Source organism: Brassica napus, chromosome A2, assembly GCF_020379485.1.
Source record: "Brassica napus cultivar Da-Ae chromosome A2, Da-Ae, whole genome shotgun sequence".
Classification (NCBI taxonomy): domain Eukaryota; kingdom Viridiplantae; phylum Streptophyta; class Magnoliopsida; order Brassicales; family Brassicaceae; genus Brassica; species Brassica napus.
In genome coordinates this window covers 9636787-9658496 of record NC_063435.1, presented here as the reverse complement: position 1 = coordinate 9658496, position 21710 = coordinate 9636787, and the positions used below count along the sequence as shown (strand labels likewise).

At 34.9% G+C, this 21710-nt stretch overlaps 4 protein-coding genes across 8 annotated transcripts; 1 reads left to right on the top strand and 3 right to left on the bottom strand.

Annotated features, from left to right (window-relative positions):
• The first annotated feature begins 2777 nt into the window (after nt 1–2777).
• LOC106393443 lies at nt 2778–4822 on the top strand. The gene is made up of 6 exons (XM_048758224.1): nt 2778–3347; nt 3445–3551; nt 3639–3736; nt 4183–4379; nt 4463–4527; nt 4609–4822. The coding sequence occupies exons 1-6, from the start codon at nt 2888–2890 to the stop codon at nt 4651–4653; spliced, it is 972 nt and encodes a 323-aa protein (XP_048614181.1). The 5' UTR covers nt 2778–2887; the 3' UTR covers nt 4654–4822.
• Nucleotides 4823–4873: 51 nt separating this feature from the next.
• LOC106393409 (transcription factor BIM2-like) lies at nt 4874–6755 on the bottom strand. Of its 2 annotated transcripts, none has more exons than XM_013834157.3 (7): nt 6548–6755; nt 6327–6411; nt 6078–6147; nt 5905–6000; nt 5460–5827; nt 5278–5386; nt 4874–5188 (listed from the first exon to the last, which is right to left on the bottom strand). In XM_013834157.3, exons 1-7 carry the CDS (start codon nt 6639–6641, stop codon nt 5090–5092), a joined length of 921 nt encoding a protein of 306 aa, XP_013689611.2. In that variant the 5' UTR covers nt 6642–6755; the 3' UTR covers nt 4874–5089. The 2 variants fall into 2 exon arrangements, with proteins under 2 accessions (XP_013689611.2, XP_013689609.2); XM_013834155.3 differs by having other exon boundaries at nt 6327–6414; nt 6548–6729.
• A 1037-nt stretch (nt 6756–7792) lies between these two features.
• Nucleotides 7793–9856, bottom strand: LOC106393400 (pentatricopeptide repeat-containing protein At1g68980, mitochondrial-like). Its single transcript, XM_013834102.3, has one exon. It carries the CDS (start codon nt 9762–9764, stop codon nt 7914–7916), a length of 1851 nt encoding a protein of 616 aa, XP_013689556.2. The 5' UTR covers nt 9765–9856; the 3' UTR covers nt 7793–7913.
• Nucleotides 9857–18632: 8776 nt separating this feature from the next.
• LOC125587830 (transcription factor bHLH49-like) lies at nt 18633–21355 on the bottom strand. 4 transcript variants are annotated; one of them, XM_048759077.1, is made up of 8 exons: nt 21119–21355; nt 20038–20818; nt 19747–19959; nt 19595–19660; nt 19441–19509; nt 19107–19349; nt 18918–19017; nt 18633–18829 (listed from the first exon to the last, which is right to left on the bottom strand). In XM_048759077.1, exons 2-8 carry the CDS (start codon nt 20728–20730, stop codon nt 18792–18794), a joined length of 1422 nt encoding a protein of 473 aa, XP_048615034.1. In that variant the 5' UTR covers nt 20731–20818; nt 21119–21355; the 3' UTR covers nt 18633–18791. The 4 variants fall into 4 exon arrangements, with proteins under 4 accessions (XP_048615034.1, XP_048615028.1, XP_048615031.1 ...); XM_048759071.1 differs by having other exon boundaries at nt 21069–21354; XM_048759074.1 differs by having other exon boundaries at nt 20038–21015; nt 21119–21354.
• Nucleotides 21356–21710: the final 355 nt, after the last annotated feature.

Sequence of the window (21710 nt, the reverse complement as noted above, 5' to 3'; positions counted from 1 at the left end):
CACTTCTCGTCCAAAATGCGCCACATTATGTGCCAAATACTAAGTGGTAGCATCGCTGTGACGCAAATGCTAAATTCAAGAGGTGTGTTAACTTTTTTTTTTTTAATCTCAACGCAATGCAGAGAACGAAACGCTAATATAATATTGATGTGAATCAAGAGAAATTTACTTCTTAAACGGATTTTGAAAGTCATGCGATGGAAGTCAAAGATTGTTTGCAGCCAGCTGGTCTTTTTTTTAAACGTCTGGATGAAAAATATTATATAGACGATTTTAAAAGATGACAATTCTACTGTTTTATGAGAATATATATATGACTACACCATTTTTAGCCGTCCTATGAAATTCATGTTCGATGGTACGCCATTCACCATCCTCAAGATTTATTGCAATTTTTTTCTCCATAATATGTGGTCAGCTAGTCATAGGTTTTTTTTCAGTTAAAATGTAAACATCATTTCAAAAATAAATTGTTGAGACTTGCAGAGACCTAAACTTAATTCCACGGCAAAAAAATAAAAACATGGAGCAAATATGACAACAAGTAACAACAAAATTCTTGACAAGTCAGATGAAAGGTTGAACCGAGACAAATTACAGTGGATGAACTCGAAGAACATGACCACGAGGTACAAAATGCATGCAGGAAGCTGGTTTGAATGTCCGCCCAAAAAATTGCTTTCCCTCGTAGCCGCAGAATCAAGCTCACTGCAAGGACTGCCCTCATAGTCCGAGCTGGGATAATGAACTGAACCTAAGTTCCAGAAAATGATGGGACAACACACACCTAGCGCTCAACTAAATTCCACCACTATTGTCCTCTAAGAGGGTAAGGAGAAAGGGGCTCCTATGTTTTACTACATCCTCCATCTGCAAGGTCTGATCCAAAGCTCGTAGAATACAAAGAACCTCCACTATCCAAGCTAGATGCAACCTATAACTCAAATCCAGACTAACAAGTAACGTTAAACCAACAACAAAGGAGGGACGCAGAACTAAATTAATGCATCACTCAATAGTTAATAATCGCCTAATCTTGACTCAGTGCAAAGACAAAGATGTCACCAACATCAGAGTCCAAGATCCCGAAACCTCTAGCTCAAGTGGCACATACCCGGAAAGCCCTTGAATGAAATGGTTGATAGCAATTTTAGGGCACAAGCCGTCAAAATGTCTGAAGTTGAGAGAGGATACCACCAAATCGGCGACGTTTAGCTACACACAGCAGCACAGTCGCTAGGGGGAACCACGATAAGCCATCATAACTCGACGAGATGACGATGGCCAGACTTGGAATCGCTTCACCAAATACCACCCACGCCAGAGAGAGATTTGGATATGACGGAATCAGAGGAAGCCCTCTCGCAGCGCCGTAAGGCACCAGAGAGGCAAGTGGCGCACAAAGGAGGAGGAGCCTCGAGTAATAGGATTGGGAGAGTTTATTTGGAGGCGCGAAGAGTGAAGACAAATCCTTAACTTTTTTTTGAAAGGGATAGACAAGAAAAACTCGCCGGCATCATAAGAAAAATTATATTATCCGAACTTATGAGTCCTCCACTCTAAACTTGCGACACTCACTTGAGTGATCAATGCCTCTCTCATAAGCAGGCAATCCCAATTATGCATGGGATTCCATTGTAGCGACCTCGTTCAGATGATCAACCATCATTAGGATCAACCATGCTTCTCCACTTGCGGGCCGGGGGCTAACGAACTTTAGTTTGATTCGTGATTTGTTGGCTCGTTAGGCGCCATTGCTTGCTTTTTTATTTTCATTTGGCACCCTCAAATCTTAAAGAGTAATAGCACTATCTTAAAATGCAAAAGAAAATTTCCTCAGTTAGGTTCTCTTGATCAAAATCTTCTCTATTAAAAGAAAAGTACTATTTTTATCTACCATTTAGAAGTCTACTAGGACCATTTCATTAATCACATGATATGACATAATAATTAATAGGAATATTAATAATAAATTAATTTTAACTATATATTTGAATTTTATTTTCAGTTATATAACAAAATCTGTTGAGAAAAATCTAACAAAATCCTACTAAATTTTTAAATATTTTTTATTAAATTTTGCATTAATTAATTTCGTAATTAAGTAATATAATTCTTTCATTTAAATAAATTATCATCTACCACTAAAACGGGTTCAAATTGTTAATCATGTCAGATTTTTTTTTATACAAATGAAGTTATTAACATATGTTAAAAATTTATTTCTACAGCTATATATTTTTAAAAATCATATGTTGAAGTATATTTTTTATTTGATTATTTAAAATTATGAAAACTCAAAAACGTAATAAAAAAGTAAAATGTATAAAACAAACCTATATATTAATAAAGTAATAAAAAACTTAAAAAATAAATAAAGAGTTATAAAATACATAACATTATGATATAAATTATATATTTAAATTTATATAATAATATCAAAATTAAATATTTATAAAATGAAAATATACCCGCACAATGTGCGGGATAAACTCTAGTTTAAGTTAAATACATTGTCTAACATCTATCGTTTATAACATTTTTGGGTTTATAGTAAAAAAAATTGTTATAAATAATTGCCATTTTATAATTCTAATATATATTTGAATTAAATTTTTATAAATAATAAAATAGTCTAACTGTAAATTAAAGAAAAATAATTAACTTTTAAAAATATCTGTGAAGAACATGACATCTAATTCCAAAGGAAGAGTATTCAGTCAAACAAAGTCAAATAAACCCTTTATAAGTGTTATCGAAGCGAAAGTCTCTGGATGATCCAGAGGCTTTGTCGGCGTATTTGGCGGAACGTTCTCTTTAATATCGTCACTGACGCTAAAACAACAGATCGGGGAGAAAAAAAAAAAATCTGCAGCGTGAGAGAGCAATGGAGGATCTATGGAAGAGGGCGAAATCATTCGCGGAGGAAGCAGCGAAGAAGTCTCAAACCATAACCTTACAATCATCTTCCACCTCCTTCGTCAACCTCGTCTCCGAAACCGCCAAGAAATCGAAAGAGTTCGCAATCGAAGCCTCTAAGAAAGCCGATCAGCTCAACGTCTCCGAATTCGTGGCCGAGACGGCGAAGAAGTCGAAGGAGTTTGCAGCTGAGGTGTCAACGAAGGCGGATCAGCTCAAGGTCGTCGCGATGAAGCAGGCGGATCAGATCCAGAATATGAAGTCCATTGCCGATATCATTCCTCCGCAGCTTGCTTCGTTCGGGTCCGGATCGGGATCTGGATCTGTGATCTCGGAGTCGGAGCTGTTGAGTTTTGGGATCACGGATGATCTGAGAGAGTTTGTTAAGGGATTGACTTCTGATACGTTCAAGGCTTTCCCTGAACAAGGTATGGTCGTGTTGTTGCTGGTGAATCGATGAATGTGTTATGGTTAATGTGTTATGATGAATGTGTTGTGATGAATGTGTGTGATGAATGTGGATAGATGAATCGTCGGAAGTTTCTGAATTGGGAACGACTGAGTCGAATGTACGAAAGGATCTTTCGGAGTGGCAGGAGAGACATGCCACTCTTGTTCTTGGCTCTGTTAAGGTATATACTACTACTCATCTCTCTCGTTTACATGTTCAACATGTAGACTTTGTGTTTAATTTTTCCGTTTTGTGTTTATGTTTGCAGCAAATTTCCAAGTTGAGATATGAGTTATGCCCAAGAGTCATGAAGGAAAGGAGATTCTGGAGGATTTACTTTACTTTAGTGAGCACTCACGTTGCACCGTAAGGCTCAGGCACTTTTGTAAACATATGTTTTTAAAAGAGTAGGAAATTTATTAGAATAATACATGAGTAAAGGTTGAGATTGAGAATCGTGTTAATCGCATAGGAGGTGGTAGATATAGCTTTTGACCTGAATATTCATAAGACTGAGCAGCTTAAGACATGTGTGCACTCATGTTGCACCGTAAGGCTCTATCCATCTCTTGTCAAAGTGTACGTTTTCAAAAGAGATTTAGTGTAGAGTAAAGATTCAGATTGAGATTCGTTTTCAAAAAGAGTAGGCAGCTTTAGTAAAATAATAAAGAGTTAAGGCTGAGATTGAGAATCGTGGTAAAGATGGCCTATGGCCTGTATATTCACTAGACTGAGCAGCTCAAGACATGTGATAAGTGAACTGAAACTTCATAGCTGCGTATTAAGCCTAAAAGGATTTTGTTTTGGTTCAGATATGAGAGGAAGTACATGGAGGAGCTTAGGAACAAAGCAGAGAGTAAAGTTGAAGAAGCTAAGAAGACTCCAGCAGTTGGAGGGACAGAAACAGCTGAAAACAATGTGACAAAGAGTAGAGCATCTACTGCATCGTCTGAGCAGGATCTGGATACATTCCTCTTGGGAGATCTAGAAGACAGTGACGATGCTCCTGGTGAGACATTGAACTTGTTGCTTCCCCATGTTTTAAATTTGTCTTCAGAGATTGATTTCTTTGTGTATCGTATAACCTTGCAGACGATGGTGATGGTGATGGTGATGGAAGCCTAGATGATGATGACTTTGACAAGATTGGCAACTCCGTAAGCATTTGTTTTACATTTCTTACAATAGACACAACTAGAAAACATGTTGGATTAAAATCTGCGTTCATGTGTTTGCAGGATGTTGAAGAAGAGAAAAAGAAAGAGACAAATGCAGCAAACTAGAAATATATATTATAGTTTTGTACAACCCATGTGAGGGAAGTTACCTTATGGTATATGATCTTTGTCTCTTCATCAGTGTATAGCTTTTGCTTTAGCGAATATGCAAAAGAAGACGCATTTTATTCATTTGATTCGCTTATTATAAAAACCAGACTTTTTTGTTTGTTTGTTTGTCGTTGTAAGAAAAGCTTTCAACTTATAAATAGACGAATATCGAATCTTTTTCCCGAAACTATGTTGTCTTTATAGCAGTAACATTGTGTTTGATAGGTTACATGAATAATGCAGAATATGCTACAAACTCAAAACCACTAAATACTACTAACCATAATTTATATCTTAACTATCATAGGATTCCCTTAGAAGCCGAACAAATTTACAGAAAAGAAGATATCTGTCAATACATTTATATATATTCCAGAGCCTGAGAGAGATGTCACAGTGTTCTCATCCGCTTATGAGAATGTTCAGAGTCTTCCTCAACGCTTAGATTCCTTGATCTTGTAGCGCCTTCAGTATCAGAAGTTAACAGATTCTGCACTTAAACAAAATCCATTTGATCATGATATACAATTATACATAGTTACTATCACACTGAACATGAAGCATTTCGAAAATGAGAACCTTATTGGATGGATTGGCTCGCTTTCCAAGATCAATCTGCACAGAAAGTTTAGCATGCGACAGATCGATGCCTGCTTTCTGGAGTGCTTGTGTTAATGAGCTCAATAACCTGTTCATATCACAAGCCATTAATAAGAAGCCAACACAACACAGCTATGTTAGAAAAATCAGGTTTGACTCACTCATGGGAGTAGACAGTAGAGATGCTAATGGTTCCACTTTCAATAACCAGGTCGTCACTTGGGCCTTGCCCATCACTTGTTGCAGGACATTCAATATTATTAACTTGTTCACTGTGTGCGAATGGATGGATTGGTTGTAATGACGGTAATCCCTTGTCATCTAACTCAGCTTGACTGTCTATTGATTTGGAGGCTATAGCTCTTCCTTTGTCACATTCAACAGGGCTTTGCAGTTCTGCAACAGTTGCATGTGCAGAGGCCACTGTGATTTCTTCAAACTTCCCAGGAAACGGTAACACTGGAGCAGATCCATTATTTAAAGCTACTGGATGGCTCGCTAAACTCTGAACTCGCCAGTGATTATTCCTCTGTTCCAATCAGGATAACGAAAAGATTCAGCTGTGTGTCAATGCACAGAAAAGTATAAAGCATGAGAAAGGGGTACCCAAGGTGTCAACTTTGTTGGTTCCTGACTCCATCCAGGATATGATCCTTCATACTTTTGCACCTTCTCTTGTAAATACTGGACATAACCTATCACCTAGAACGGAACATCTGTATTAGGGTAACATGATCTAAGGCTTAAGACATTAACATAGCAATCACATCAAACATTACCTCTAAAAGGAATGAAGCTGTATCTCTTTTCTGTTCACTGTTGGGAATCAGCTCTCTCAATACTTGAAATCTGACAAGACATTTATACATTCAGCAACTCATAAGATATGGTAATTCAACCAAGTCCAACATAGAAACATGGAATGATATACTAATCTTTATCAATACCACAACATAGAGCACAGTTCCCAGACACATGTCCCAACCACCTCTAAAGCTTGAAACTTTAACTGTTTAAATTCATCATACCTTTCATTGATCTTGCTTCTTCTCCGCTGCTCTGTCACAGAATGCTTAGAACGTACCGCACTAGCCTTATCATTGTCCTTTGCATCTGCTTCAAAAATCAAACACCGAATCAGATTCAACCCAATCTCTTCCAAGACAAACCCATCTCGATTCAAACCTAAATAGCTCCAATTCAACACAAATCGAAATTCAAATCCAACAGAATTGGGCAGGAGAATTACCTCTGCTCGCGGAGGAAGAACCTTCCCGTTTCGACCCCAAGTCCTCTTCTTCTCCGTAATTTTCCTCCTCTTGATTCCCCTTTCCGGTTCTCATCTTCGCCGGAGAATTCGACTGTGACGGCGCCTGATTTGGCTGCGCTTTTTATTATCTGCGGTAGACTGGAGAGTCGTGAGCTCACCTCAAAGTGTTTTTTGGCCGTACATTTCGACACGTGTAAGAAGCGATGTTAATACCCGGTTTAAGCTCGGTTAACTAACCGGTAAGGTGTGACGACACGTGGGTTTCACGTGATAAGACGAGATTACAACCAATCAGATTCAGGATAAAAGGCCATCACGTGATCGCTTGTGATAACAATGTTTTGTTTTTAATGGAACGGTAACATATGCTGTGCCGCCCATGTTTGTATATTACGGTAACATTAGTTAATAAATTGAACTTTTTTTTATAAAAGAACTTTAAACTTTTTGGTTAAAAAAAAAAAAAACTTTAAACTTGATTCTGAAAACATTATATTCGCTTTATAGTTGAAAATTGTGTTTATGCCTATCTTCAACCATGAAACATCTATTTTATGGATTTTTTTTATGGATTATAACGAGACATTTTGGATGGATAAATTGAAAAAACGAGATATTAGTGAGTTGATAAATAAAAGGTAAAAAGGCAACTGGTCTTTATTTAATCGTTGAAGAAGAAATGACCACAGAGCTGGACAGGATATCTACAAAACTAATATGGGCTTGATGATAATGGGCTTTCCAAGCATAAAATCCAGAAACACAAAGATTAGAAAAATTATCAGAGCCAGGTTTCGATCCTGGGACCTGTGGGTTATGGGCCCACCACGCTTCCGCTGCGCCACTCTGATTTGGTGATAGTACATCTACTGGACTTTATTTAATACTAACGTAGCCAAACAGTTTGATGATAATCCACCTGTGATCCGACCTGCTTTAAAGCAAGTTACAAGAAATGTCTTTTTCACATTTCTTGTGATTCTGTTGATGCTCATTCACATGAATCTATCGACTATTTTCCTTTATTTAATCAGGCTATGGTCATTCCCTACTAAACTTATGGATGGTTTGATCTTGTGTATTGATAGTTGTTTTCAGGTGTCTTTCCCAAGCCTAATAATCATGAAGCACAGTAACAATGAAGAAGAGTGATTTCGTTTGAAATCTTAAGTGTTATTTGGTATAAAAGAATACAGAAGGTACAAAGTTAAACAATTTGACAAAGATTCAATTTAATGTTTTGAATTTCAGACTTCTTTGAACCAAAGATACTACAGTTTACTTTGAGATTTATGTATGTCCAAGAGACATCAACAGACAAGTTTAAGGTCTTTGAGAGAATTATTCATGTGGTAATACCAACCCAGTTCCTAAAGGCATCAAGAAACTCAACCTTCTTCATCTTCCTCTTCCTCAACTTTGGCAATCTAAGCTTCTTCAGAGCCTCCATGAACGCAGCCTTGTACCTCCACTTATCCACGAATATCTTCATCTCCTTACACTTCTCCACCACTTGCATCGCCGTGCCAAAGAACCCTCCCTTGACCAACGCATTCAAGAACGCATCCGCAAGAGCATGGTCCAGTTTTGCTTTCCCCTCTTTGAACTCTTTCCACAACACCACAACCTCAAAGTACCTCTCGCAGCTCACATATCCATTGATCAACGACAAGTAAGTCTGCTGGTTCGGCTCATACTGAAGGAACACCATCCTTCTAAACATCCTCTTTGCGTCTTCTAGGCGCCTTGATTTACAGAAGGCGTGAATAATCGAATTCCAATCATGTGACTTCACTTCTACTCGAGGATCATCCAAAACTTCCTCCACGAACGCTGCCATTAACTCTGGTCTCTGATTCTCAAGGAGACCTGTCATGATTGTTAAGTAGCTCCCTTTCAGATCAGTTACTCTTGTCTCTCTCATGTCCCTAAACAATGTCAGCGCAGATACAAAATCCTGTTTGGTCATGGAAGCTTCGATCAAAGCTTTATAGGTCTCAACATCTAGCTGAACTCCAGAGCTGCTGATCTCTTTAACCAGCTGAGTAGCTTCAGCTGTTCTGTTCTCCTTACAATAAGCTTTTAAGATTGGTACATACACACCAATCCCACCAGATCCTCCCTGAGCATCCATCTCATCAAGTATACATTTACCAGAGAATCCAAGATCAATACAAGCGTTTACAATACCAAACCCAACTGACTTGTCAGATTCAGTAGACAGAGCCTCCAACTTGTGAGCTTCAATAATCAATGTTGCTAAACTCTTGACGCTTTTACTCTCTATAAACCCTTTCACAACCTCACAATACGTTTCCTCACAGAAGCTACAATCTCCTCCTTTAAGACTTTGTAGTACAACATCAGAAACACTATCTAAATCACCAACCTTAGCATATCCACTGATCAAATTTGAGTAAAGAACTCTCTTACTACCACCATCCATCAAACTCTCAAGCTCCTTAATCTTCTCCTTAAGCCCCTTTCTTGCGTACAAGTAAGCAAGAAACCCAAAGGTGGACTCGTCAGGCTTCACACCCATCACAGCCATCAACTCAATCACACTCTCAGCATCGGTTAGAGACTCCATCTGCAAACAACACGCTTCAAGAGCCGCGTTACACGCTTCCAAACCAGGTTTCATGTAATCAAGCTTCTCATCCGTTGAAAGTCTACAGCTTTCCTTAAACACCTTAAGAAACGAAGCCAAGGTTCCATTTTCACGGCAGATATCGATAACCAAACCTCCCCAGAGATCAAACGGAACAAAGAACCTGTTTTTGAACATACACTCCACCAAAGCCAGCGCGGGGGAAGCAGCTTTGGCGAGTTTCATGGACTGGAGAAGCGTGAGGAGAGTGTCGAACTCGAGAAAGGTTGGATCTTTCTCGATGACGTAAGCGGCGGAGACGAAGGCGCGCTTGAGCCTGTGCCTGAGAAGCGTGTCGCCGCCGGCGTGGAGGGAGGAGGATAAGTGGGTGATGAGGGAGTTGAGGAGAGGCTTGTCCGGGAGGGAAGAAGCGGCGGCGAAGGAGCGGAAGAGCTTCCAAGCTTGATCGGAGTCGTGGGAGGTTAGGGAATTGCGGAGAGAGGATTCAAAGGAGAATCTTTGGAGTTGGGTTAGGGGTTTAGGCGAAGAAGAAGAAGAGAAGGGTCTTCTTCGTGGTGGGAGTAAAGTTAGAGTTTTTCTCAACATTCAGAGATCAAGGTCTCGTCTTCGTCTCTTTGTCTCCCAGTGGACTCAAAGGAGGGTTTTTGGAGCTAGCTCGGTTTAGGGTCTAAATGTTATAAAATGATAAATGTGTGTTCTTTTTTTTATTATAATCAGATACATAGCTTTGTGTTACAAAATACTATATAATATTATATTTTTAAATATTGATAAACAACAGATAAGCAAAAGTGATTAGTAAATAAGTAAAATGATCTACATTGGTTAACTTATATAAAGTATATGCAAAATATAGTAGACATATATTTTGTTATTATTATTATATATATCTAATTTAATTTAATTAACTATAATTTTATATATAGTTATTAAAATATGAATTATTATATTTTCTAGCAGGAAATACTATTATATACTCCATTCGTTTCTGAATAAGTGTTACTTTGACATTTTTCACATAGACTAAAAAAGTAGTAGAAATATATGTAAGTTGTTATTAATTACATTTTTCGGATCAATAGTATTTGAAATAAATAAAATTATTTATAAAACCAATGCAGTTTGTAATTAATTTTTAGCCGAAAGTAAGTATAATTTGCATTGAAATTGTAAAGTGACATTTTTGTGTAACAAGAAAAAAATTAGAATGACACTTATTATGAAACAAATAAAATATATCAAATACATATTATTGTATTACATATATATATGTTTCCAATTTTTAATTTGAAAAATATTATCAAGCAAAAATAAAAGTCATCAATAAGAAAATTGAACATACTAATTTAAATCCGTTTAAAATATTTGTTTTTATATAATTCAAAGCAATAGCTTAGAACTAAGACAATTTCCTGTTATATTTTCAAGTTGTTTTTCCTTTTCCTTTGTTAAGAAGGCATGATATCCTTTTCCTAAACTCTTTTACATTAATGTAGTTTCCTTTTTTTGTGACAGATACGATGCCTTTTTTGGAAAATTTATATGGTTCAACTTAAGAGAGTTCTATAAGTATGGAGAAAGATATAAGCCTTCGAAGAAACGAAAGAATAAAATCAGAACAAGAATTTTCCTCTCTTTTTTTGCCCTGCGATTTTGTTTAGAAGAAGAAACTAAGAGAAAGAGACGACATGGGAGACCGAAACGTTAGCCTGATGCTTCCCATGAGTGTCCAATGCAATACCTGCGGAAACTCTATCTACAAGGGAACCAAATTCAATTCGCGTATAGAAGACGTCGTCGGCGAGGTAACTGAATACACTTTACTTTTTGATTTGATTGCTTTCTTGCTTTACCTCTTAGTGTATAATGCCGATCATGCGTATGCTTAGGAATGTCATCTGATTTTCTAGTTGGTGGAAGAAGTTCATGATTTGAAACTTATCTTGAAAACACTTTGAATTCTTTTTACTAATCAAATAGTTTCTGGTTTTTTTTTTCAACGTGCAGACATATTTTGGGATTCAAATCATCAGATTCTACTTCAGGTGCACCCATTGCTCTGCAGAGCTGACCATGAAGACTGATCCAGGAAACTCAGATTATATTGCAGAATCTGGGGCAACTCGTTGTGAACGCTGGCCTTAGTTATAGCTTTTTGTGTATTTTTTGGTTATTTCATGCATGATATTTATTTACATGATTTACGCTACGTTATGCAAATGATGCACAAGTTTAATTAAGCCCCGACACGATGGAATCATCAACTTTCTCTATGCGTTAACCTTGTTTTTGTTTGGTCAACCACGCTCCCACGCTCTCCAGGTTCTTTAAGATACAAGAATTTATACATGAATTCTTTTTGTACAAAACCATCTCCAGGTTTTAGCTTTTTAAGAGCAGATTTATAATCGAATGTGTTCATATATATTGTTAAGAATATATTTTTTGTCTTTCACGTATCGCCACATAACGTCTATGGGGTTTTAGGTATGATTCTCACAATTTCTTTTTTTTTTTGAACTTTGATTCTCACGAATTTAAATTGGATTTTGAACTTTACGAATCCAAAATCAGGAATAACATTGAACTTTAGATTTTACGGATCCAAGAATTCAAAGTTTAGGCCACGTTTCCTAAACTCTAGTTGTTTCCCGGTAGAGGATAAAAGATGATCTAAATACTGAGTGGTCAGTAGGAGACATGTCACAATTGAGCAGCCTTGAACTGATCGTGCCAATGATCTGGAATAAGTATACAGAGGATGGTGGTCCACATAGATTAAAGCGCAACAAGCAGCAGGTACATGCATCCAAAACCACATCGTAATCACCGTTACACTTTGGTCCAATGGAACACGCTTGAACTCGTGCACTTCTTCCACCATTACAAGCCAATCAAGCACTTCACTATAAGAGAAAGTAACTTGTTGTAACATTGATACAAAAGGACAGGACTTTGAGTTGCTACCGTTGGACGTGGCTGGATAATCTGTCCTGCAATATACATGTGGGAACAACAATGGTGGAGTGTGTTCTTGCAAATATCTTGTATAATTTTGATTGAGAGTTATCAGAAGGCATGGTGGTCGAAGATTTCAACATGGAAGAAGCTCCAAGGCTCACCGTGAGAAAGAAAAAAATGAGCTTCTACTTGTTCCTGTTAAGTACTTGGATCACTGATCACTTAAAGTATGTTCTTCATCGATTGACCTCTTTCCTACTTATTATGATATTTATGTCATGTCATTGGTTTGGTATTTTGAACATCTCCAAACTATTGGATATTTTGTCCTACCAAGCCTAAGATACTTTTCTTGCTTTTCAAGAAAAGATGCTTCACTCTTTATTTTAACTGATTTAATAATGAATGTTGTAAAGTTTGGCCTGTTAGTTGCTTTGTACTCGTATACAAACATTCTATATCTTCAAGATGAGTGTATCCAAATCCATGAGGATTAACTATAAGTTTATCAGTGAACTTTGGTTTTATTTTTTTGTTCAACGGTTTTCAAAATTATTTTACGTTTGCGAAAAAACTTAAACCTTACAAAAACCGAATAACCAATCTGAAAAATGCCCCAAAGAGCTCTCTGCAGGAATTAAAAGAATGGAAGAGGATAATAACTAGTTTGGTTGATCATAAAAAGGTCCAGATGCAGAATGGTCTTGGAACCAAAGTGTAAATCATAGTCGATCCTCTAGTATGGTAGGCTTATATGCACGAAAGGTGAAAGCCTGATTCCAAATTTATGATCAATTACTCTAAAGATCTGATCAGAGGGAATAACCTTGTTTGCATGTGTAATTTAAGAGGGATTGTGACTAGGGATGTTAATAATGGGTTTTTACCCATAGGTACCCAAAGCCCGGTTGAAATTTGAAACCCAAAACCTGTACTTTTAGATTTTAAAACTCATGGGTTTTTGTTGGGCGGGTCTTGTTTTGTTTATTACCCTATCGGGTTTACACTGTCAGGCTTCGGTTACCCGATGGTTTTTTTTGTACAATAACAGCTAGCTAACTTGGTCTGATACTCTAAAGGTTTCTTGGTTGATGCTTGAATATGGTATCACATTTTGCTTATAGTTCACATTAGCAACTACTAAAGTACTTTGGTCTGATTTGCATATTGTTTGTTTGTTTTTCACATGTGTAGTAAGGGCTTCTTGTAATCAGTATTGGTTTTGGGCAGAAAAAAAGATTATGTGACTTGTTGCTGATTACAAGTTTATTGTTGTGTACGTGTACAGGTAGGTAGCAACTAGCATCTATAAGAAGTTATCCACCAGGTTCTTCAAACAGTGGAAATCTATTTCAGAAGGCTACCTTGATCTTATGTGATGATCTATATGAAATGTCTTGGGTGATTTTGAGTCTGTCTCTTTAATTTGATACTATGTTTCTGAGTCTGTTTCTTTCTTTGAGCTGATACTATGTTTCTGAGTCGGTTTCTTTAAGTTGATACTATATTTCTGAATATGTTTCTTTAAGTTGATACTATGTTTCTGAGTCTGTTTCTTTGAGCTGATACTATGTTTATGAGTCGGTTTCTTTAAGATGATACTATGTTTCTAAATATGTTTCTTTAAGTTGATAATATGTCTTAATACTCTGTTTTAATGATATGTCTGATTCCATTCTGAATATATATTTTAAAAACAATTTTAATCAGAAATATAATAATATTTTACAAATCTAGAAATATAATAATATTTTCCAAATCTAAAAATCAAAAAAGTTTTATATAATTATTTAAAATATATAATTATACTTTCAGCAGATTAAAATTAGTATGTGTATTTCCTTTTTAATAATTATTATTTTTACTTGTTAATATATCTCTAAATTATAAAATTATACAATATATATATATGCAGTACAAAATATCTATTTGATTTTAATAAAATTATAAGAAATAAAATATAGTTAACTTTGATCAAATATTTGTGATTATAATTAATTATTTAAGTAATCTTTTTTGCCTGTCAACTGTTTAATATTTTTTCTACATTTCAAAAATAACCATGAAATACAATATATATATATATATATATATATGTGTGTGTGTGTGTGTGTGTGTGACTGTAATAATAATTATATAATAAAATGTATATATACAATATTTTGATATATATTTTATTTTCTAAATTTCATCAATTTATATTAAAATATATTATTAAAATGTCAATTTTATTAAATTTCTTTCCTTATCAGTTGGTTCTAATATTTATCAAATTGTAGAAATAGTTGTGTATATATTTGTAACATAAATTATGTTTTAGTTATAATAATATATGATACTAAAATATAGTGTATATATATATATATATATCTATTATGTAAGTTTTTCAAATTACAGAAAAAACAAAAAATGATATAGTACTTTATAATATATTTTAACTTATGAAAATTAAAACTAATTTGTCAACATCATTTCAATTTTTTTGTTTGATTATATTTTTCAGATTACATAAATATCAATATATACATATGTGTAATATGAAAATATGTATTTGACTATAAAATGTCCTAGTTTTTTAGATATTTTATGAGTACAATGATTTAATCCATTTTTCTTATTCTTCTTCTTTTGTTATTTAAACAACATTCTTATTCACCTTCCATTCGTCAATTTATTTTTATTCGTCTCCCAATCATTTTAATATATCTCAGTTCTCATCATGATATTTTGTATACTAGATTCTGAACCGCGCGGTTGTGCATGATCATGATATTTTATAAATTTCGGTTTATGTCCAGGTTGTACTCTTGATTTTTTGGTTTGGTTGTGGATTTTGATTTTTGGTTCTAGAAATATAGTAATATATAGTTCAATTATTTATAAATTTTAATTTGGTTTGTTTTGGGTTTTGTTATTTTAGTTTTTGGCTTTGTTCAAATAACAATGTTATAAACCTGAAATTTTGAGTTCAATTTGAATTCGTGGATCTGAATTTAGATATGAAATTACATAAAATTAGTTATAAGAATATTCTTGAAATCGCTAAACTAAATATGTTGTACAATACAAAACTTATTTATCATATTTTCAGTTTAAAACATATTGTAGTATAGCTATTTAAAATATATATTGTTTTAATCTACATGGAAAAGTTTTTCAAAATATATGGTTACATATGTTTATAATATAACAAAAAATAGCTTTTAGTTTCAGAATTTAAACAAACAATACACATATTCAAAATTGTGAAATTTATAGTAGAACAATGATATGCCAAATGATTTTTTTCTATTCAGAATAAAGATTTATCTTGTTCATTCTGAATTTAAATATTGAAAGCTGAGATATAATTTATCTAATATCAAATTGAAATGTTTAGAAAATGTACTGGAAAATCTATGGACGATATATAGTATATGTTAATAGTCATGGTTTTGGTATGTAACATATTATTTATTTGTTATATATATTATATTTAGTTTCTTTTACTAAGGTATAGCAATTATTATATTATAAGATTCAAAAGGTATGTCACGTTTGGGATATTAAGAAGGTTAAATAATATTAGTGAAGTAGAATATAAGGGTTAAAAAACACACGGGGGAATTATGAATATATAATCATCTATACTCTTAAAATTATGTAAGAGTGAATATATATGGTGTTTGATTCCACATTTGTCAAACTTTGTTTCTATAGTAATAAAAACCTTTGTATTAAATTTTCCATGTGTCAGAGAAATTTGAATAACAATAATTAGTAGGCAATATTTAAGGAGGTAGTTATACGGTATGTTTTATTCTCCAAATATCATCTTAATTAGATTGAGTTATTTTAGGTAGGTCCACAATTTAAATCAAAACATGTTTAATAGGTCCAAATTTAAAACATGACAAGGTAAATTTTAAATAGGACTCTATTTTAATAGACTAGATTTCATAAAAAAAACTAGCAAAAATTTGTAAAAGCATCAATCAATTATATAATAAAGTAAACAATTTTCCTAATATGTAACATAATTCTTATCAAATTTAAAATATACTATTTTCTTCATAGTATTGTAGTTTTAGAATAATTAATTTTATAAATTCTAATTATTAATTTAAATATTTAAATATTCTAAGAGATCGAATTATGTTAAAAAATACACCAATTTATGTTGTTTTGAGTGTATACTTACTTAATATTGATTTAAATATATATATAAATATAATTTAGTGTTATTCAATTAGATTTTTTTTTGGAATTAGAATTATAATTATATATGTTGGACATGATTTCTAATAACTCCACATATAAATATTTTCAAAATCATTTAGGCTTATATATCGATGCATTTTAGTGAAATATTTTATAATTAAAATTGAATAACACCAAAATTTTAAATATATAATATATCAATCATCTAATAACATTGAATTTTTAAAACATATTAGGTTTATTTATTAGTCGATTATGAATACATTTATACACCAAACATAAATTTGATTTGCAAAACAAAATTCAGTTGTTTCCCTCTTTTTCTGATTCATCTCTCTTCTCGAAAGAGAGAAACTTAATGATAAAAAATTCAAGAAAGATGGAGACGAATCTCCAGCGTCTCTCGCAATGTCTTCTCGACACGCTCTCTCCAGACTCAGAGCTTTGTCGAGCAGCTGAGACGTTGCTATTGGATTCTGCCGGTTTACCTGACTACGGCCTAACCGTTCTCCGGCTGGTGGTTGACTCCTCAGATGATCAGACCCGTCACGTCGCTTCTGTTGCCTTCAAGAACCATCTCCGTTCACGGTGTCTCTCTGACGGTATCTCACCGGTCACAGATTCGGAGAAAGAGCAAATCAAGACTTGCATAGTCTCCCTTATGGAGTCTTCTTCTCTATCCCATCTAGAGCCAGTTGAGTGAAGCCATGATTTTCATTGGTCAGAAAGATTACCTAAAATCTTGGCCTACCTTTCTTCCTAGTCTTATCTCCCAACTTTAGGTAGCCGCTTCAGCACACGATTATGCATCCGTCAATGGTATTCTTTGGACAGCTAATTCGATTTGCAAAATTTTTGGGCACAAGTACATTACCGATGATCAACTGATTGATTTGAAGTATTGTCGTGATACATTTTCTGAACCGCTTATCAACATGTTCCGATTTACTGATTCATTTTTTCAAACGACTGGGACCTCTTCTTACACAGTGGTGAACCTCAAATCTTTGATTGAGTCCCAAAATTTGTGCTGCTCCATATGTTTGTGATGGAGTGGAAGCAATGATAAACAGCTCGACCAAGGGGTTATGGAACCATGCTTATGACATGCCATCTCAACCAAGAGATTCTAGAGAATCCTCGCTTGGGACATGTTTTTTGATTGATGAATCTAATCAAATTAATATAAGAGATATATAATATTATTCTACCAAAAGCTAAAAATCTTTATTAATCAAATAAAAAATGAATAAAATGAATGCCTATTTATAATAAAGATATTTGGATACTATCCAAATATTTTACTGCATCAGGTTTCGCCGTCCAAGAAAGATTTGTCCTCGAATCTTCAAACGATTTTCCACATATGATTCTGCACAGAATCTTCGCAAGTTGAATCTGCACGAGCCAAACTCTTCATAGAACTGGATACACCTTACTTTTGATGTGCTTTCTTGATGTACCTCTTAGTGTATAATGCCGATCATGAGTATGCTTAATTAGGAATGCCATCTGATTTTTTTTTTGGTGAAAAAAGTTCATGATTTAAAACTTATCTTCTTCTTTTTTTTGCTTGATTTGAAACTTATCTTTAAAACGCTTAATTTGAATGTTTTTTTACTAATCATATAGTTTCTGGTTTTCTTTCGATGTGCAGACATATCTTGGGATTCAAATCTTTAGATTCTACTTCAGGTGCACCCCTTGCATCCGTCAATGGTATTCTTGGGACAGCTAATTCAATTTGCGAAAAGTTTAGGCACAAGTACATGATCGATGACAAGCTGCTTGATTTGAAGTATTATCATGATCCGTTTTTCTGAACCGTTTATCAACATGTTCCGATTAGCTGATTCATTTTTTCAAACGACTGGGACCTCTTTTTACACAGTGGTGGAGTCCCAAAAGTTGTGCTTTTCCATATGTTTGTCACTCAGCTTTCAAGTCCTGCGAGAGTATTTTCATAACTGTATGGAAAGTCTAATGTTTCAACTTTCTAGGTACTTACAATCTTTTGCCATTCCAGAACTCGTAGAAGTGGTGAATGATCGCAATGTTTTCTGATGGTTCACAGAAATCTTGTGTATTTCAAATATTTTTGAAATATAACTTATGTAGCTACTGCAGCATTACACTATTCATCTGAAATACAAATGATAATGTTAATCTATTTTTTTCTCACATCCTCAACAAATTTATTTCGAAAGTTTGAGAAATATGTACATTTTCAGGCATTTCTCCAAGGACTCTACAATACAAATACTCAAAAAAAAAAAGGTTAGATAACTTATATAGAACTGTCTTGAATCGTTGGTGTTTTTACTCTTAACTGCGTAGTAGTACTAGTAGGTTCGTATTCGTTAATAGTAACATCATTATAATACAGAAAACAAAGTAATAGAAAAAAAAGGATTACAAGAATTTAATACTCTATCTAACAAGAAGAAAATCTCATGGCTCAACCTTCATGTTTGAAGATGGAAGAGATGCTGCAATAACTAAATAAAAACACAGTTTTAGTAAAACAAATATTATATTTTGTGGTGAAAAGGTTAAAAAGAGGTTTCAGTTTTTCACCAGTAGCTGTTGCTGCCGCTTCAGGGTCAGATGGGACATCACCAGCTCCATAGTTAATGTGTATCACATTTTGCAAATCACCTTCCCATCCATTTGTTTCCTATTTAGAAATATGAATCAGCAAAACACAATCAGATTATGATCTCGGATTAGTTCAATCTCCACATTACAGACCAGTTATTACAATACCTGTCGCTTGTATCCACCATTCATGGGAGACAACGGAGAGGTAATGTTCCTTCCAATGCTTGAAAGGGTCTGTTGCATGAATCCATGTGGTAGAGGAGGACAAACCATCGGCATGTTTTGCGGAAACGGTGTTGCAGATGAAGAACCACCTCGTAGCGGAAGCTCTCTTACATCTTTTGCAAGAAGAGCTTCAAGGTTAAAGTCCATTTGTGGGTTCACAGTTGCAAGCTTCATCGATAAAAACTGCTCAAACACAAAAAGAGAAGCAAAATGAATTACAACAAGCAACACACATAAGAGTACATACATAATTGAGAATAAGGAAACTAAGTACCTCAACTTGGCGTTGTAGAGACTGCACATAGTTTATAATTTCGTCAAGCATAACTGCCTTTCCAGTCACCTGTAAACATACATCTCTCTGCATTAGCTTTTGTTTCTCTTCTTATACATCAATGTTCATCAGCATATATGAAAAGACTCCATACCTTGTTGCAACCAGGTACAAGATCTTGAAGAAACTTCATCCTCTCACTAATTTTTTCTCTCCTCACCTACAATCACAAACAAGTAAATTAAATCATAAAACCAGTAAGAAACTGCTTCCATTTAACTTCCAAGATGGTTTAAGAAACTGTACTCTTTCTGCAAGACTGTGGCTATTTGTAGCCTGGCCTCTACGCGCTCTCACATGAATGTACCCATCTTTGGGATCAGACGCTTGTTTGCCCTGTTGTTTCCCACTGTTAGTTTTGTTGCCAGGCGAGTTTGGACTTTGCTCATCATTCCCCTTCTTATCACCATTGTTCTCTGCTTCTTCCTCAGATTTCTGTGACTGTTCTGCTTCAGAATTCTACAAAACAGAAACATTACCAAAATGTTAAAAGAAAACTAAGAGAATCAAAAGTATAATACAACTTCAAATCTTCACCTGTCTATTTCTTTTCCTCTTCTTTGAGTCTTTGGAAGAGGTTTCCCCACCTTTCTGACCACTAGACTGAGTATCCTCCGACACATTTGGTTTACTAGCTTGTTCACTAGATCTAACATTAGGGTCTTTCATTGCTGTAGTAGCTACACCAACATTTACTTCACTACTCGGACACTGCCCTTGAAGAAACAAACCAACAGACTCCGGATTCCCAAGTGGTTGGTTCACCATATCACTAAAGAGCGAAAACCTCGCTGCACGCTCTATAAACCCTGAATCAGCCGGGAACTGAGCCATGCTAGGAGGAAGGAAGCTACTCGCATTCGGCAAGAAAAGACCATTGCCTTTAGGAGGCAACAGATTAGGCATACTCCAACCCATTTCAAGAGATCTATCCATATTACCCCTAAGGCAAGAAGACGAAGAAGATGAGGGGTGACCACCACTGAAACCGCCATAACCCACAGCTTGAACATTTGTGGGATCATACCAAAGAGTTTGCCCAAACGAGTCCATCATTTGAGATGGAGAACAAGACGCTGTGATCAGATTCTCTGTAGAGTATGAGCCAAAGGGCGGCGCAGAAACGGGATTAGAACCAGAGATTCGCCAATCTGATGGATGATTATCAGCTGAATCGTAACCAGTGTTCCTCTTCTCTCCTGAAAACTCTTCTTTCTCATTTACATCCATCTCTTCTAATAACACTACAGACCAATAACACTTCCCACACAAACACAACCACTTTGGTCTCTAGAGATGCAGAGAAGGCACACTCCACCTTGTAAGAACAAGAGCAAAGCTCAATCAATAGAAGCAAAAGTCTCGGACTTGATAGTACAAAACAAACCAAGTACTTAGAAACCCAAAAGACACGAGTGAACTTAAGGAATCTCAGGAGAGACCAGTCAACGGAACAGAAAGGATCATGCTTTTTTCCGTACGAACCCCCAAAAGAAAACAGAGCTTTGACAAACCCTAGACCAGATTTAAAGGAGGTAATGAAGTTAAAAGAGTCAGGAGAAAGATACCCATTTACAGAATCAGTATAAAGCTTCAAACTTTTTGCTCAATTTCTCACCAGAAGCTTTACAGAAATGGGTCCTTGAGTCAGATAACAAAAACCCTTTTCTCTGTTCTTCAGCTGCACAGAGAGGAGAGAGAGGGAAAGATAGCAAAGGAGTGGCTTTTTAGAAGAAGGGAAGTGAAGAAGAAAGGGAAAGAGATTTAGCTTAGACCCACGCTTGCATAAAAATAAGAGCTTTTTGATCATTTAACATGAACACCGCCATCGCCAAAGTAATAAGTATCCAAGCATTATAACTTTGCAGAGTTTTATTTATTTTCCTTTTTGTGAAAGGCTGCCTTGGTTACTATAATTTTAAAATTGATTGATTACAATTAAAAATAAATACTCCCTTCGTTTCATAATAGATGATGTTTTAGAAGATTTTTGTTGTTTCAAAATAGATGATATTTTGATATTTTTATGTTATTTTTAACTTTATTGAAAATTGTGTAACCAATTAGATGCTATAGTCATTTCTGTAATTGGTTAGATGATTTTTAAATTATATTTTTAAAACTATTTTTTAGAGAAAATTAAATTTTTTAATTTTTGTGCAATAAATAATAACATCATCTATTTTGAAACGGAGTAAATATGGTTTAAC

Excerpts from the sequence above, each read along its gene's own strand:
- LOC106393409 (XM_013834155.3), bottom strand. The coding sequence starts at position 6,641 with ATGAGAACCGGAAAGGGGAATCAAGAGGAGGAAAATTACGGAGAAGAA. Across the intron at positions 6,148-6,326 it reads AGAAGCAAGATCAATGAAAG|ATTTCAAGTATTGAGAGAGC; the intron begins GTATGATGAATT and ends ATGTCTTGTCAG. Across the intron at positions 5,387-5,459 it reads TCTACTGTCTACTCCCATGA|GTTATTGAGCTCATTAACAC; the intron begins GTGAGTCAAACC and ends TGATATGAACAG.
- LOC106393443 (XM_048758224.1), top strand. The coding sequence starts at position 2,888 with ATGGAGGATCTATGGAAGAGGGCGAAATCATTCGCGGAGGAAGCAGCG. Across the intron at positions 3,737-4,182 it reads GTGAGCACTCACGTTGCACC|ATATGAGAGGAAGTACATGG; the intron begins GTAAGGCTCAGG and ends GTTTTGGTTCAG. Across the intron at positions 4,528-4,608 it reads TTGACAAGATTGGCAACTCC|GATGTTGAAGAAGAGAAAAA; the intron begins GTAAGCATTTGT and ends ATGTGTTTGCAG.
- LOC125587830 (XM_048759072.1), bottom strand. The coding sequence starts at position 20,730 with ATGGATGTAAATGAGAAAGAAGAGTTTTCAGGAGAGAAGAGGAACACT. Across the intron at positions 19,661-19,746 it reads GCCACAGTCTTGCAGAAAGA|GTGAGGAGAGAAAAAATTAG; the intron begins GTACAGTTTCTT and ends TTGTGATTGTAG. Across the intron at positions 18,830-18,917 it reads AGCGGCAGCAACAGCTACTG|CATCTCTTCCATCTTCAAAC; the intron begins GTGAAAAACTGA and ends TAGTTATTGCAG.
- LOC106393400 (XM_013834102.3), bottom strand. The coding sequence starts at position 9,764 with ATGTTGAGAAAAACTCTAACTTTACTCCCACCACGAAGAAGACCCTTC.